Source organism: Carassius gibelio, chromosome A1, assembly GCF_023724105.1.
Source record: "Carassius gibelio isolate Cgi1373 ecotype wild population from Czech Republic chromosome A1, carGib1.2-hapl.c, whole genome shotgun sequence".
NCBI lineage: Eukaryota > Metazoa > Chordata > Actinopteri > Cypriniformes > Cyprinidae > Carassius > Carassius gibelio.
Window position 1 is genome coordinate 9029686 of NC_068371.1, and position 14453 is coordinate 9044138.

The window sequence follows — 14453 nt, forward strand, 5'->3', positions numbered from 1 at the left end:
GCACGACATAAAGATAGAAAATAAATCAGTATTAATAGCAGCTAATGACATCAATCCTAAAAAAAAAAAGAAAGAACATTTTGTCTGTGGTTCAAAGTTTTATACTTAGTTGCGATGAAACTTATTGTGAAATATATATAAGAGAGAAAAAAGCAGGGATTTGGTTCTATCCATCAGTTCTGGATTGAATGGAGAAATATTGGGAGATGAAAACAATTAAAAAAAATATTTATGGGTGAAATGTTCACAATAATATCACAAGATACATTTTGACAATATATATATATTGACTAAATGATACTGCTAGTTGACTTCGGAAATACTAATTGTTTAGCCTACAAATATTTTTTGTACATTTATGTTTTGCTTTATATATTTTACAAAAGCTATGTTCAGATTACTGTCATGTTAATGTAATAATGCATTATTTTGAAAACTGGATATCTGGAGCAGAAAACTAAATAATTGTATAAAGTACATACACAAACACATACATTTGGAGTGCGTGTATCTGTATGTGTGTGTATATCTTATAATATTGGGTTAAACATGTTTCAAATGATAATTTCCTTAACTATACCAAAGTGCCCTCAGTCTGACTAGTTAGTGAACACTTGAATATGGCTATGGATTACTCACCATCATTAGACATGCACTTTCATTTAACTGCACCGTTGGGTGTTTTCATGGCTGTTTCTAGGAATTGTTTATGGCTCACTATCTTTTGCAAAACATTGTGCCATTTCCCAGAACGGCTCAGCAACAAAGATATTCGTATATTCAGCTGTAAACACTGAGAATGCAGCTTTTGTTATAAGTAAATGACCTTCCAGGATCTAGAGGATGCAGTTATTTGTGTTCTCCCCAGAGCTGCTCCATCCCAAAGTCATTCTGCCTCTTTCTACCTGTTGCTTTCAGCATTCGCTCTGTAGAGAAGGCCCGTGCTGAGCTCCTGTCTGAGATCGCTCAACTGCGTGCCAAAGCTCAAGAGGAACAGAAGAAACGAGAGAACCAGGATTCGCTTGTCCGACGCCTGCAGAAGAGAGTCCTTCTGCTCACCAAGGTAAAAAGATATTAAATAAAAAATATGGTCCCACTTTATATTAGGTGGCCCTAACTACTATGTACTTACATATAAAAATATGTACAATGTACTTATTGTGTTCATATTGTATTGTAAAACACTTTTGCTGCTATTGAGGTGGGATAGGGGTAAGGTTAGGGAGAGGGTTGGAGGTATGGGTAAGTTTAAGGGTGGGTTAAGGTGTAAAGTATGGGTCAACAGTGTAATTATAAATGTAATTACAGAAATTAAATACAGATGTAATTACGTCGTTTTTTTTAAATATAAGTACAATGTAAAAACATGTATGTACACAATAAGTACATTGTACTAAATTATTAATTACAATGTAAGTACATAGTAGTTAAGGCCACTTAATATAAAGTGGGTCCAAAAATATATATGAATAAACATTCAGCTACTCTCGTCAAAACAATAGGATTCATACTTTGTAAACATACTATATATATTTCAGAACTGAAAACTTCCTCCCAAAGGCAAAATAGCAGCTACAATTTTGTAACATATTGTAATGCAAGTGTGCTCATGATATCAACATCTAAGTATTATATTACTTTTAAAACATTTCATCAAGTAGAACAAATCATTTTCAGTCCTTCTGTTGATTTCTATTTTATTTTATTTTATTTTAGATAGAAAGAAAGGTGTACTTGAGGCCCACTCAGTGAAACCATTCACCCATATACCTAATCTTTAGACCAAGTCTGCAAAACTAGAAGCACATTACAAGCTTTAAACTCAGTTTGCTATTGTAAAACAAACTTTTTGTAAAACCCTAAACAGTTCTTTAAATTATAGTCATTCAAAACGTATAGTTCTTTTGTTTCATTTGGGTTACACTGCCATTTAAATGCCACACTCATTTACTGATGATCCAGTGATCATGCGTGAAAACACTTGTACATAATTTGTACAGTCAGAAATTAAAGAAATTATTTTTATACCTTTTCTGTTTACAGTGTACGATTATATATAAACATTAACCACTGCTCATGACTAAATAACTTTTTTAACTTTCATTTTAAGGATGAATCTGTTTTTAATTTACAGTTTTTTTTCTGTATTTATTTACCTGAAAACTTTCCTAATGAAATTCAGGTCCTGAGTTCAGCTGATAATTTTTTAATATTCAGTGATGTGATATGTTTACTGTTGTAGATTGTACTTATTATTAAAACAAATAGAAAGCAAATAAGTACCATTAATAGTAATAATTGTATTTAAAGGGATAAATAATCCCCAAAATTACATACCCATAAAAGCTTTGTTCATCTTTGGAAAACAATTTAAGATATTTTGGATGAAAATGGGGAGGCTTGTGACAGTCCTGTTAACTTTCAAGTAAATTACACTGTCCAAGTCCAGAAAAGTATGAAAGACATGGTCAGAATAGTCCATCTGCCATCAGTGGTTCAACCACAACATTATTTAGCAATGATAGCTTTTTTACACGAAGAAAACGAAAAATAAGGTCCTTTTCTGGACCTTGATTGCATTCAGTGTAAACGGTGAGTTCTCTTCAAAAGGCTAGATTTGGATAAATCAACAGCTTGGTAAACTGGTAATTATCAAAGGCTTCAATAAACTCCTAAATAGTTGGTATTTGTATTAATGAAGTCAGTGTTTGAGTGTAATGATGTCCACGCTGGAGACATTCAGAACATCCTATCAGTCTGGAAGCTGCTCTAAATGCACATGGAAAGTTAGAGCTGTCAGAACAAGTAATTAAGAGTTGTCTTTCTATTATTCATTTGTTAATTACGTTGGTTGTTTGCTCAGTTAGATGTTTTTCCAGTTAATTCAAAGTTTTGTATGGACAGTAATAGCATTGCACAACTTTTATACAAATCTAATTTCAAACAGAACATCATTTAGACATGAGATCAAGAGAAAAAGCATTTAGTCATTTTTATCGCATTTCAATAAATTGTATTTATGATTATGCTTTTTTGCATCTTTCTGTTAATTGAGTAAAATACATCATTATTGGTCTGCCGGATATTTATCCTGAAAACATTTCCTCTTCTTTTTTTTTTTTTTTTTCTTTTTTTTAAGGTTTGTTTTGTTGGATCTGGAGGCTGTCACTAGCTATTATTGACAACATTAGCACTTGACCTGCTGCAAAGCCAAGAAAAATGCATCAGCTGTCTTCAGAACGTATAAGATTAACAGTTCTCAAGCTATGATTAAAAGCCTTGATAAAAAGGTTTTATTGAAGCATTGACCCAAGTTCTCCATTAAATGAAGATCCACAGGGATGGAAAAAAACTGCAGTGCGGCACAGATTAGTTTCCTCACTCACTTACCCATATAGATTCACTCCGGCACAGAAACTCTGAGGCCAGTGCCAAAATAATAGAGTCCTAAATGAAAGTTTGCTATCTGTGGGCTGAATGAGGTGAGTTGAAGACAACAGCAAGGTTGAATTCCATTACAATGGAAGCAGACAAATAGATTTTGAAGATATGAGTGAGTGTACACCTACTTAACCGTAATTGGGGACAAATTTGTTCAAAATTTCAACTTGTCAACTTTTGTTTTATTTTCATTTTTGGAAGAAGTGACAATTCACTACTATATCTGCTTGGAAGATCTGATGGCAGTCACATTGATTGTTACATCAGATGAACTTAACTAAAACTCCACAAATACATCATTAGCTTTTTCTTTAAACTGTTGTTAAAGGTCTTTTAGCGAAGGTTATTCATCATTGACCTTCGCAACCTTATGGACGTGTCTGTCATAGCTTGTTTTTAATCGGTTGGTCGTTTTTGTATTATCAGTTCGCACTCCGGATAATGAATCACAGTGTTTTATTGATCCTGCTGGTTTCGGCTTTAGAGACTAGACTAGATTTAATTTCGGTTTAATCGACTCTAAAATGAGATATTTACACAGATGACTCGAGACTCAGAAGGGAGCTCATTCACCCCATTAATTCTCCTCTAATATTTCTTGTTTCTCTCCTCCTGTATTTAGAACGTTACAATGACATTACAACTGAAACCTGCCAGTAAAAATATAGTACCTTGATAAGGTTGACCAGTAAAACATATTAAGTTATTTAATAAGGGAAACATAACCAAGCTGATGTACTTAAATTTACATTAAGAGAGTAAGCAGATTTTTTCTTTTTTGGAAATTGGGTTTTTCCTTGCTCATACGACAATAAAGATCAGCATTGTTCATTTAAGTTTCTGCAAGTGTTTCGTCAAGTTTTATATGCACTATATCTTTCTATTGTACTGACCCAGCTTGGCCTGAATTGAGTTCTGGAATTGAAACTTGTGCTTTTGTATGTGGGTCAGGAGCGTGATGGAATGAGGGCCATATTAGAGTCGTACGACAGCGAGTTGGCCACAAGTGAATACTCCCCTCAGCTCATGCTCCGGGTCAAGGAGGCAGAGGACATGCTGCAGAAAGTCCAGGCACACAACAATGAGATGGAGGTGAGTGCTACATTACCCATGATGCACACTAAATCATTTATTCAAATGTACCTTTCAGAAAACTGTTCAGAACACTGATCCAGTTATTTGTTTGCATTACTGCAACATTTTAAAACATTTATGCAACATTTATGTTTTTGTTATATAGATTGTGTATGTAAATGTATATTATTATTATGTTTTTTATCAAGGCTCAGTTGATTAAAATATTTAAGTGCATTTTTTTTATTTTTATACCCACATACATTAAGTAAATAAAATAATAGGCCTTTATGTGTGATTTGTTTGTTTCAGTAAAGTTTCAGTTACTCGTCATTAAAAAAGGGACTTTGTGTTCCGCAAACTGTGTCAGTGCATTAGGAATGCAAACATGGAACAATAAATCTCAAATAACTCCCTTATTAAACACCTTTTCACACTTTTATGAATGTTATCTTACACATTTCTTTAGCTCATTTAATGGAGATGTTGCTTCCGGCCTGGTGTTTGTATTTCTGTGAATGACAGTGTTTCACTGATGAATCTAAATGGTTGACTACGTTCTAAGGCAGGTGTGCTCAACCCTGCTCCTGGCGATCGACTGTCCTGCAAAGTTTAGCTCCAATCCTAATCAAACACACCTGAAGCAACTAATTAAGGTCTTCAGGCTCACTTAAAAATTAAAGGCAGGTGTGTTTGATAAGGGTTGGAGCCAAACTTTGCAGGATAGTCGATCGCCAGGAACAGGGTTTGGCACCCCTGTTCTAAGGTGTGCTGTTATTTCAGGGAAATGCTCAGCAAACATAGTTCCAGTCAGGTCTTGACCGTATTACATGTCCATATCACATCGCCAAATGATTTCAGTTATTTCAAAAGTCCTTACAGCCTAAAACAGCAAAGTAAATAAAACCCACAACTACACTGGCCAAGAAAATAAATATAGTATGCAATAATATAAAAAAGACAGATTTCTTCCATGTTTTGCCACAAATGGAATGCACATAACGTTACTCTATTTGCCTGCCCTCTTTGCCTTACATATGCACACACATACAGTACAGATACTTGAACACAAATTGTTAGTGCCACTCTAATGATTTTAGCAGTAAAATAATTGTATCAACTTAAATGTGACTCTTTCTAAAAACTTAGTTATAAACTGCATTAGTCTGCCACCAACTGCTCAAGCCTCCATTACTAGTATAACACAATTCCATACAATTCCATTACTTTTGGAATAAGCAACACAGGTAGGTGTTGGATGAGATGCGGAAGAAATATATCCCACACAAAAGTGTTTTAAGGACAAAAACTTGATCAATGTCTTTAAATATATCATCTGATCAGTGCCTAGTATAAGTGGAATAATTGACTCCAGTCCGTTGAATTATTAGAATATTATGCACAATCAAGGTGTAACGGTCACGATGCATCACCACCTTGGGTGTGCATTATTTTCTTATAATTCAATGACCCATCTTACTTGATGTATAGAAGACTAAAAACATTAGGTTTTATTGTTAGGTAAATAGTAATGTGTGGTTCAGTTAATCTCAGGTTGTACAGTGTTATAAACACTGTGCTGGTGTGTTAAATATTCTAGGCCTCTGCTCATGTAGACTGGCCTTTTTGAAAGTTGTATCTGAGATTGATAGCACTTATGACTTTGTAATCAAGGACTTTATGGCTTACTATCTTAGCTCTTATTTTTATGGGAATAATCTGTTTCACTCTGATAGACTCAACTGTCTAAAGCCCAGGAAGAGGCAGGCACCTTCAAATTACAAGTTCAGATGGTAAGTCACATTTATCACCATGGGAACTTCCTTTTGGCATTTTAATTTACCATACTGATCATAAATAACTTATTAAAATTTGTGCTATAACACATGCAAGAATGAAAAACCACATAAGGCAGAAGTCGAGATCAAGAGCGATATAACATTGCAGCTAGGCTGCAGGTGTTTCATTTTCTGAGATTTACAGAAATACTTTTTGACACACAGTGCTGATTGATTTGTCTTTCTTTTTTTTCTCCTCTTTTTATTTTAATCACTTGCTCAGGTGACTGCTGAACTTGAGGCTCTGAAAGAGCAGCAGTTGTCCAATGCTGAGAAAAATATTTTCGCAACAGCAGAGGAAGTCAGCTCTCTCAGGTAACAGAGATATGTGATTAATGAAATTTCATGCATCATACATGTCTGATCTGATCATCATGGAAGCCTGTTTCCATGTAAAATGAATCAAACAAAGGCACAGTTACCAGAAATGAAGTAACATTTGTGATTTGATTGTGTGATGTATATGCTTCATGGATATCCAGCACATAATCAGCAGTCACTTTCACTAAAGTTGCTGAAAATAGCCAGCTTTCATTGAAATGTTCATGCCATTTTGTAAGACACTGGCATTGTGAACGGGTCTTTAGACTGACTGAATCTGGAGTCTGTGTGTTGTTTTTTTCATGGCCTGTTGCAGTGCCTTATTACTATGGAAATTTGATTATACTACATTAGCTTTAGTGGCCTCGCTTGAAAAGTGAGCTTTCTTTCAGTGCCTACTTTATTCTTTTTCCTCTTTCTTTTTGATCCTTTAATTATTCTCTCTAGAATTTAATTTGATCACTCCGGAACCATTTCACTAAGCTGTTTACACCTTAATTGAATATTTTTTGTAATGAATACAAGTCCAAGACCCCACATTGTAATCTTCACAACCAAAACTAAACCAACTTGAATGCTGTCCAGTGCTTTTAAACTACAGAATTATACAGGATATTCAAGAACAGTTCAGAAAGGTTCCACTAAATATCTGAGACCACTAGTGAAAGTCCTACTATTTTTTTTTTAACATTAGTTTCTGAATCTTAGTAGTTTGTTCTTTTTGCTTATGATTTGTCACACTTTTATTACACATTTTGAATTCCAAATTTTTCAAAGAGGTCTTCATTTTGAACCACACTTATTTATGGAATGTTTTACTCTGTTATGAACCTTCATAATCTGTTGTTTACCTTTATTGACCTTTTCATGGTGGAACAAATAATTGTTATGGTAGTGTTCCTCCATTCTTTATAAAAAAAAAAATACAGATGAAACATTTTCGGATTCAAGTTTCTGACAATGATTTTCATTACATTAGGACAAGAAATGACATTGTACTTGTATACGTGCATGTGTTTGCTTTTCAGGCAGAAGATTGAGGAATTGGAGGCAGAACGTCAGCAGCTGGAAGAACAAAACAACATTCTGGAGATGAGACTAGAGAGGCATAACCTCCAGGTGACTCTTTCATTTTGTGCTAGATTTCTAGTACCCAAAACACATTTACAGTAGGAATGCAACAAATAATAATTAAAATAATATAAAGATTGATATAAAAAAGTTTAAAAACTAATTGGATTTGTACTCCGTGGCCATCTCTAGTGATGAGGGAAACTCAGAGAGCCTCATAAGAATCATGGGTTGTTGTTTCAGGTGCTTTGACAGATTGCCTGTGCTGTGTAACAGCTTTATTGCTCATAAAAAGGAGTTTTTGAGTCCATAACCCCATAAGTGGATAGTGACTGAGCTCACACTAAACTGCTGCGTAAATCTGTGTAGACTTGTGGTGACAGCTTCAGTGATTACCTTTTATTAGGATTTGTGAAGTCTCTTATTGTCATGCTGTTCCCTACCTATAATTTATTCATTATTTGTCATCATTTTATCTCTGGATTTGAATCATTTGCTCACCTTCAAGTTGTTCTAAACCTGTATGAATTCCTTTCTTCTGATGAACACAAAGTTGAGATATTTTGAAGAATGTGAGCAACCAAACAGTTGCTGGTAGCATGGAAGTCAGTGGCTCCCAGCAACTGTTTGGTTAAACGCTTTCTTTAAAATATATTTTTTTGTTTATCAGAAGAAAGGAATTCATACAGGTTTAGAAAAACTGGAAGGTGAGCAAATGTCAAGTGAGAAAATGATGACAATTTTCATTTTTGGGATGAACCTTCCCTTTAACAGCATGAGAAACAGAAGTTACTTAAATAATAAGTTAACTTATACAGTTTTAATGAAGTGATTCAGCAAGACCATTGTGAATGTTGATTACAATGTTGGGAAATAATCCACAATTATGATTCATAATAATCATGCAGTCTCTGTTAAACTGAGATAGAAGGAGGTATTTTAACATTGGAATAACACATTTCACCTTCAAGAATAGCTAGTGGCTTCAGTGGTGGTTGATGAAAGCCTGATGGTTAATACTCTGACCTGCATGAAATAAGCTGAATGTTTTTTTATTATTTACTTCATAATTAGACATGTTTTTAGCTTGTCAAAAGTGCATACTAGCAGCTATTGCCCTTTTTTGTAAAGTTTTTATGCAAGTTGTAAAAAACATAATATCCATTTCTCACCTTAGTGGTCATTATTAATAAATGTTTAATGTTTGTTATGATTGACCAGTCAGATTCAAGTATTCCAGAGAGTTGAGGAATTAATGACTCGTATTTGAATTATAATCATAGCTGATTTTATACATGTATACAATTTCATAGTGGTTTTTGCTAGTGCTAACACTAAAAGTGTATTGTACATTTTTACATGATGCTGGTGAGGTGTATATATATATATATATATATATATATTTAATTCTGGCATGAAAATGTATATGATTTGACCCAGTGGTGGTGCATGTACTGTAGAAAATCACTAGCCTTTAATATGCTTTTAAAAATATTAGTTTAATAATAGTAAAGTGGTATTTATATTTATTTTTGTTAGTCAATAAATAATGTAGAGGCACTTAGAGGAAACTAAGACTATAAGTCCCAGTGATTCAATATTTATGTTGTTTAGGTATGTGTTGTTGTTTATTGGTTTTGTCTAAAATCTTTACTTCAATATACAATAACTTGTATTGTGTTGCAATGGAATATTGTTACTCTTCCTTGAAATTATACTGGATTCATGTTTTTTTTTTTGGTAATCTAGAAAATACTCAATCACAATCGATTTATTTTTAATAGAAATACAAATCAAAACATGAGATTCGTTATTTGTATTATTCTAAGTAAAAAAAAAATGCCAAAACAACTAAAAATGTGTACTATGTGAACAAGAGATATCAAATTAAAACTAATATTATATTACAGTTTAGGTTTTCTCATGGTAGTTTAGTTTATGAAATTCTGTTTCTATACTGACAAATACATGAAAATTCTTGCACTTTTGTCGCTTTCTATCCACCTTATTCTTGAACTCGGAAGTAAGCTTTGTTCTGTTGATGTGCGAGACTTCCCGTTCATTAGCCGCTGTAGGGAAATAACGAGAAGTTTAACAACGTGTCGTGCAGTAAACTGTAAAACTGTTGGCATCTCAAACCAGTGTGTTCACAATTAAAATAATACATTAAAATAATATGCTAAGACACACAAATGTGCAATACAAGCAGCAAAACTAGCTGTTTTGTAATAGTAGGACGCACATGAGACCGGAAACCAGACCCATAAAAATTATAAATAGCCTTCAGGAAGAATAAGGTGGATAGGGTAAAAGTTTAGGTTTAGTCTATTATTGGCAAAAATATAAGATTTATATTCAGTGATGTAATGGAAAAATGTAAGGCCACGTCACTTTTCTGTCATTTTTGTGCTGCTGCTATATTTATCAGTGGCCTCCCATCCATTTATCCTTTCTTTTCACTTCCTGACTCAATGATGCGATGAGTGGGCTGAAATGCAATCAGACATGCTCCATTAGACCTCAACCTTGGTGCCAGCCCAAAACAAACTGAAAAGTCTGGAATTCAAGAGCTGCGTCACTCATTCGTCCTGCTTTCTCCATCACGCCGTTGTCTTAATATGCTTAGACTTTGACTCTAATATTTATAGACCTCTTCTCTATCCATTATCTATGACGGTTCAAGTGTCACAGAAAAAATAAGCGACTTCACAGACAGTTAATAATGCCGCCCACTCAACACTTGTCAGTTTGAAGAGGGTTTATTTTTGGCCCAAGGACTAACCTTTACTGTTTTTCATGTCTTTTTCTTGTTGTTGTTGATGATTCATTCATGATTCAAGCTGTATTAGATTTATCTTAAAGGTTAGAGGGATGTACGCATGGACTTGACAGATGTGTCACAATACCAGCATTTCAGTAGTTGACACCAGTAGTATTGAAATTTTGGAATCTTTGATGCAGCGTTTTAGTTATGTTAATATAAATATTAACAGATTAAAACAATGTAAAGAGTCTCTATTATTATTATTATTATTATTATTATTATTATTATTATTATTATTATTATTATTATTATTGCGATTAACGTATTTTCCGGACTATAAGTCACACTATTTTTCATAGTTTGGCTGGTCCTGTGACTTATAGTCAGGTGCGACTTATTTATCAAAATTAATTTGACATGAACTGAGAGAAATGAACAAAGAGAAAACATTACCGTCTCCAGCCACAAGAGGGCGCTCTATGCTGCTCAATGCTCCTGTAGTCTACACTGAAGACATAGAGCACCCTCTCGCGGCTGTAGACGGTGTTTTCTCTCGGTTCTTGGGTCTAAATAAATGCGACTTATGTTTTTTTCCTCATCATGACGTATTTTTGGACTGATGCGACTTATACTCAGGTGCGACTTATAGTCCGTTTTTTTTTTTCTTTTTTGTAGTTTGTACTGGAGTACAGATTATTTTGGCATGTTTAAGTTTGTTTGTGTTACACAATAACTTGGGGAAGAAAGGTAACACTTTAACAGAAGTTTAATCAAAAAATTTTCCTTCTGTTCTGCAGTTATGTCATCTCTTCCTTACCCCTCAGTCTGTCTTCCTCTTCTCTGCCTTTCTGTCTTCAGCTCAGGGTGGTGTAATTTGCTCAGTAATGAGATGTTCAGATCGAAGCATTATTCTTTGATCGGGCCCTTAATTCACCAGAAGGCTCAGTAATGGCTTTTAAACCCCTGAAATTTTACACCTAAGTGAGAGTTTTGCCAAAAGATAAAGCCTTTTGTTTCAGACAGGGATGAACTATCACTACTTCTATTTATCTTAACTTTTGTTTGGAGGGTAATTCGGATATATATATATATATATATATATATATATATATATATATATATATATATATATATATATATATATATATCTCACCTTAACATATTATTTAGTTCAGGTGAGAGACATATATATATATATATTTTTTTTTTAAATTTTCACTGTCATTGTTTTTTTAGAGTATGTTTTTTGTTTGTTTGTTTGTTTGTTTGATTGAAGAATTTGGATGCCTCTGAAAGCAGAATACAATTTTAAAGCAATTTTCTTTTAAGACTTGATGTATTCAATCAAAAGTTACAAAAATACAGTTTTAATAAAAAAAAAAATTCTTAATCCCTTAATGCCTTTTTGTCCTCAAGGTCTAATGAGTGTTTTGTCTTTTTGGAGCTGATAAAACTTGTTTTTCTGACTCTCTTAACTTTTTATGTTAGGGAGACTATGACCCTGTGAAGACAAAAGTGATCCACCTGCAAATGAACCCCACCAGCATCGCAAAGCAGCAGCGTGCTGAAGATGTGGAACAGCTGAGGTTGGAGTGTCAGCTGTTGAGGGACCGAATCCGAAAAATTGAGGCAGGTGGTGGGGTGACAACAGACGACACTACCCTCATCATCCCACCTTCACAAGAAATACTGGGTAAATACCTTTTTACACAAAGCAGAAGTTTTAACTGTAGGGTAAAGAATACATGCCATTTTTGATATTTAATGTCCAGTTCATATAAACAGCCCTGCCTCGGGTTTCTGATAAATCTTCATCACGTTTTGTGTTCAAAAGAAGAATGAAATTCATGCACGTTTGGAACAACATAAGGGTTAGTAAATTATATATTTAAAAAAATCATTTTTGGGTGAACTATGCCTTTAAAGAATATTAGAACATGTTGGGAACAACAACACAAAAAGTGTGTATTTAGTAACATTGTTTATAGTAAACTGATAAAAGTTCACATTGAGTTAATAATTACTCAACCTCATGTCATTTCAAACCATTTAGACCTTCGCTCATTGAAACGCAAATTAAGACCACGTTCAAGACCCAGAAAGGTAGTAAGGACATTGTAAAAATGGTTCATGTGACATCAGTGGTTTGACCATCATTTTATGATGCTACAAGAATCCTTTTTGTGCTCAAAGAAAATAAAAATAATGACTTTATTCAACAATCCTTCTCTTCTGTGTCAGTCTCCACCGCCATTCACGACAGAATGCATGCGTGAGCATTCCTCTGCTCCGAAACAAGCATGCGCATTGGTAATCTTGTGAATGACATGAGGGTTAGTAACTAATGACAGAATTGTCATGTTTGGGTTAACTGTGCCTTTAAAAGCTAATTAAAATCATTTAAATAAAGGACTATTCCAGTCAAGAGTTAATCCATTTGAATGTAGGTATACGTCCAGTTGGATTGGGATCTAGTACACCAACAACCAAATGTTTATTCCTAGGTACAGTTCAAATCTGAGTTTATATTTGAGTCCTCATCTGAATTAAATACATTTTAGAGGAATTTATCATTTTGATGTTAATTTGACTTAACCAGTTGACAATATTGATGGCAAACTGGATTACCACCGGTGGAGTTGGACATTACAACACAAGGATTTTATATAAATATATATATATATATATATATATATATATATATATATATATATTAGTGGTGGGCATAGATTAATCTTACTGTAATCTTGAAATTAATCGAGATTAAACTAGATTAAAATGGCTAATTCGAATTCTGTCGAAGGCATTCAGAATATGTGTGTTACCCAAATAAAATTGACAAACAGTAAGTCTTTGAGAAGGGGTTTATCGAGCTAGGTGGTGCATTAGAAAAGGGGCTCATCTCCTGTTTCCAAAATGCATCACAAAGTGCTTGAAAAAGCTGTAAACTAATTCCACATTGCACAAGGTGCAAACAACATTACGCCTGTTTCACACCAATGTTTAGGTTTTTTTCAAGTTTGTAGGTGTCAAGGTACAGAAACCAAATAATTAAATGTAAAATAGCACTGGATAGTCTTCAAAGTAAAAATGAAATATACAATCAAACCTACATTTATTCAGACACCTTCAACATTTCTCACATTATTACAGTTTTGCTGTATATATCAAAAATTATATCTGGTGTCTGAATAATTTTTGGTTTTACTGTTAAAACTACAAACTAATTCAGTCAAGAGCAGTGAGTGATTTTCTTTCATTTTCTTGGATTAACATTACAGCAGCCAGTAGCTAAATTAGGCGCGGTCACTTTAAGAGACCATGAACGCATCCAATATAATACACATCCCATTTTTTCCCTCAACTGTTTACTTTCACTTAAGAAATAACTGACAGTTTTTTCGAGCATAATTTCTAAGGTGTATATTTTGACATATTTTGTATGTGTTTGTCGGCACAAGAGCAAAAATAATCAAATTCGATGTTCAAGTGTTTTGAGACGCCTTTTCTCTTCGCAGAAGAGAGCTCGGTTCAGTGTCGCTGTCCGTGATATGCGTCTCTCTCTCTGTCTCCGCACCGAACACAGTGCGTGAGTAACCAGCTGCTCTGTTCAGCTTTTCCGCGTCTTGTGTTTGGAAGCTTTAATGTTTAAATCGACAAGCGGTAAGGTTTAAAAACATGTGAAAAAGATAAGCTTTCGTGACGATGCGCAGCAGTGGCCCGTCAACTGTCCTGAGCATCTTTTTAGGCTGGCCTCAGCCAGTCGGTTATATAAATATGAAGGTGAAAGTCATCATAGCTTGCTTAGTATAGACCTAGCTCCCAACCCAACTTTGAGACTAGATTAACGGCGATATTTTTTTTATCGCCCGATAAGAGTCTTGCGTTAACGCAGCACGATAATGGCGATAACGGCCCACCACTAATATATATATATATATATA

The 14453-nt window shown here is 34.1% G+C and overlaps 1 protein-coding gene across 5 annotated transcripts in view; it reads left to right on the forward strand.

Annotated features, from left to right (window-relative positions):
* Positions 1-14453, forward strand: part of mad1l1 (mitotic arrest deficient 1 like 1) — a 71411-nt gene that overhangs the window by 27175 nt on the left and 29783 nt on the right. For all 5 annotated transcript variants that reach the window (XM_052585522.1, XM_052585523.1, XM_052585521.1 and 2 more), the window contains 6 exons: positions 919-1063; positions 4393-4533; positions 6252-6308; positions 6577-6668; positions 7703-7793; positions 11998-12202. In XM_052585522.1, coding sequence (XP_052441482.1) covers positions 919-1063; positions 4393-4533; positions 6252-6308; positions 6577-6668; positions 7703-7793; positions 11998-12202 — 731 coding nt within the window. The remainder of the gene's footprint in view (positions 1-918; positions 1064-4392; positions 4534-6251; positions 6309-6576; positions 6669-7702; positions 7794-11997; positions 12203-14453) is intronic.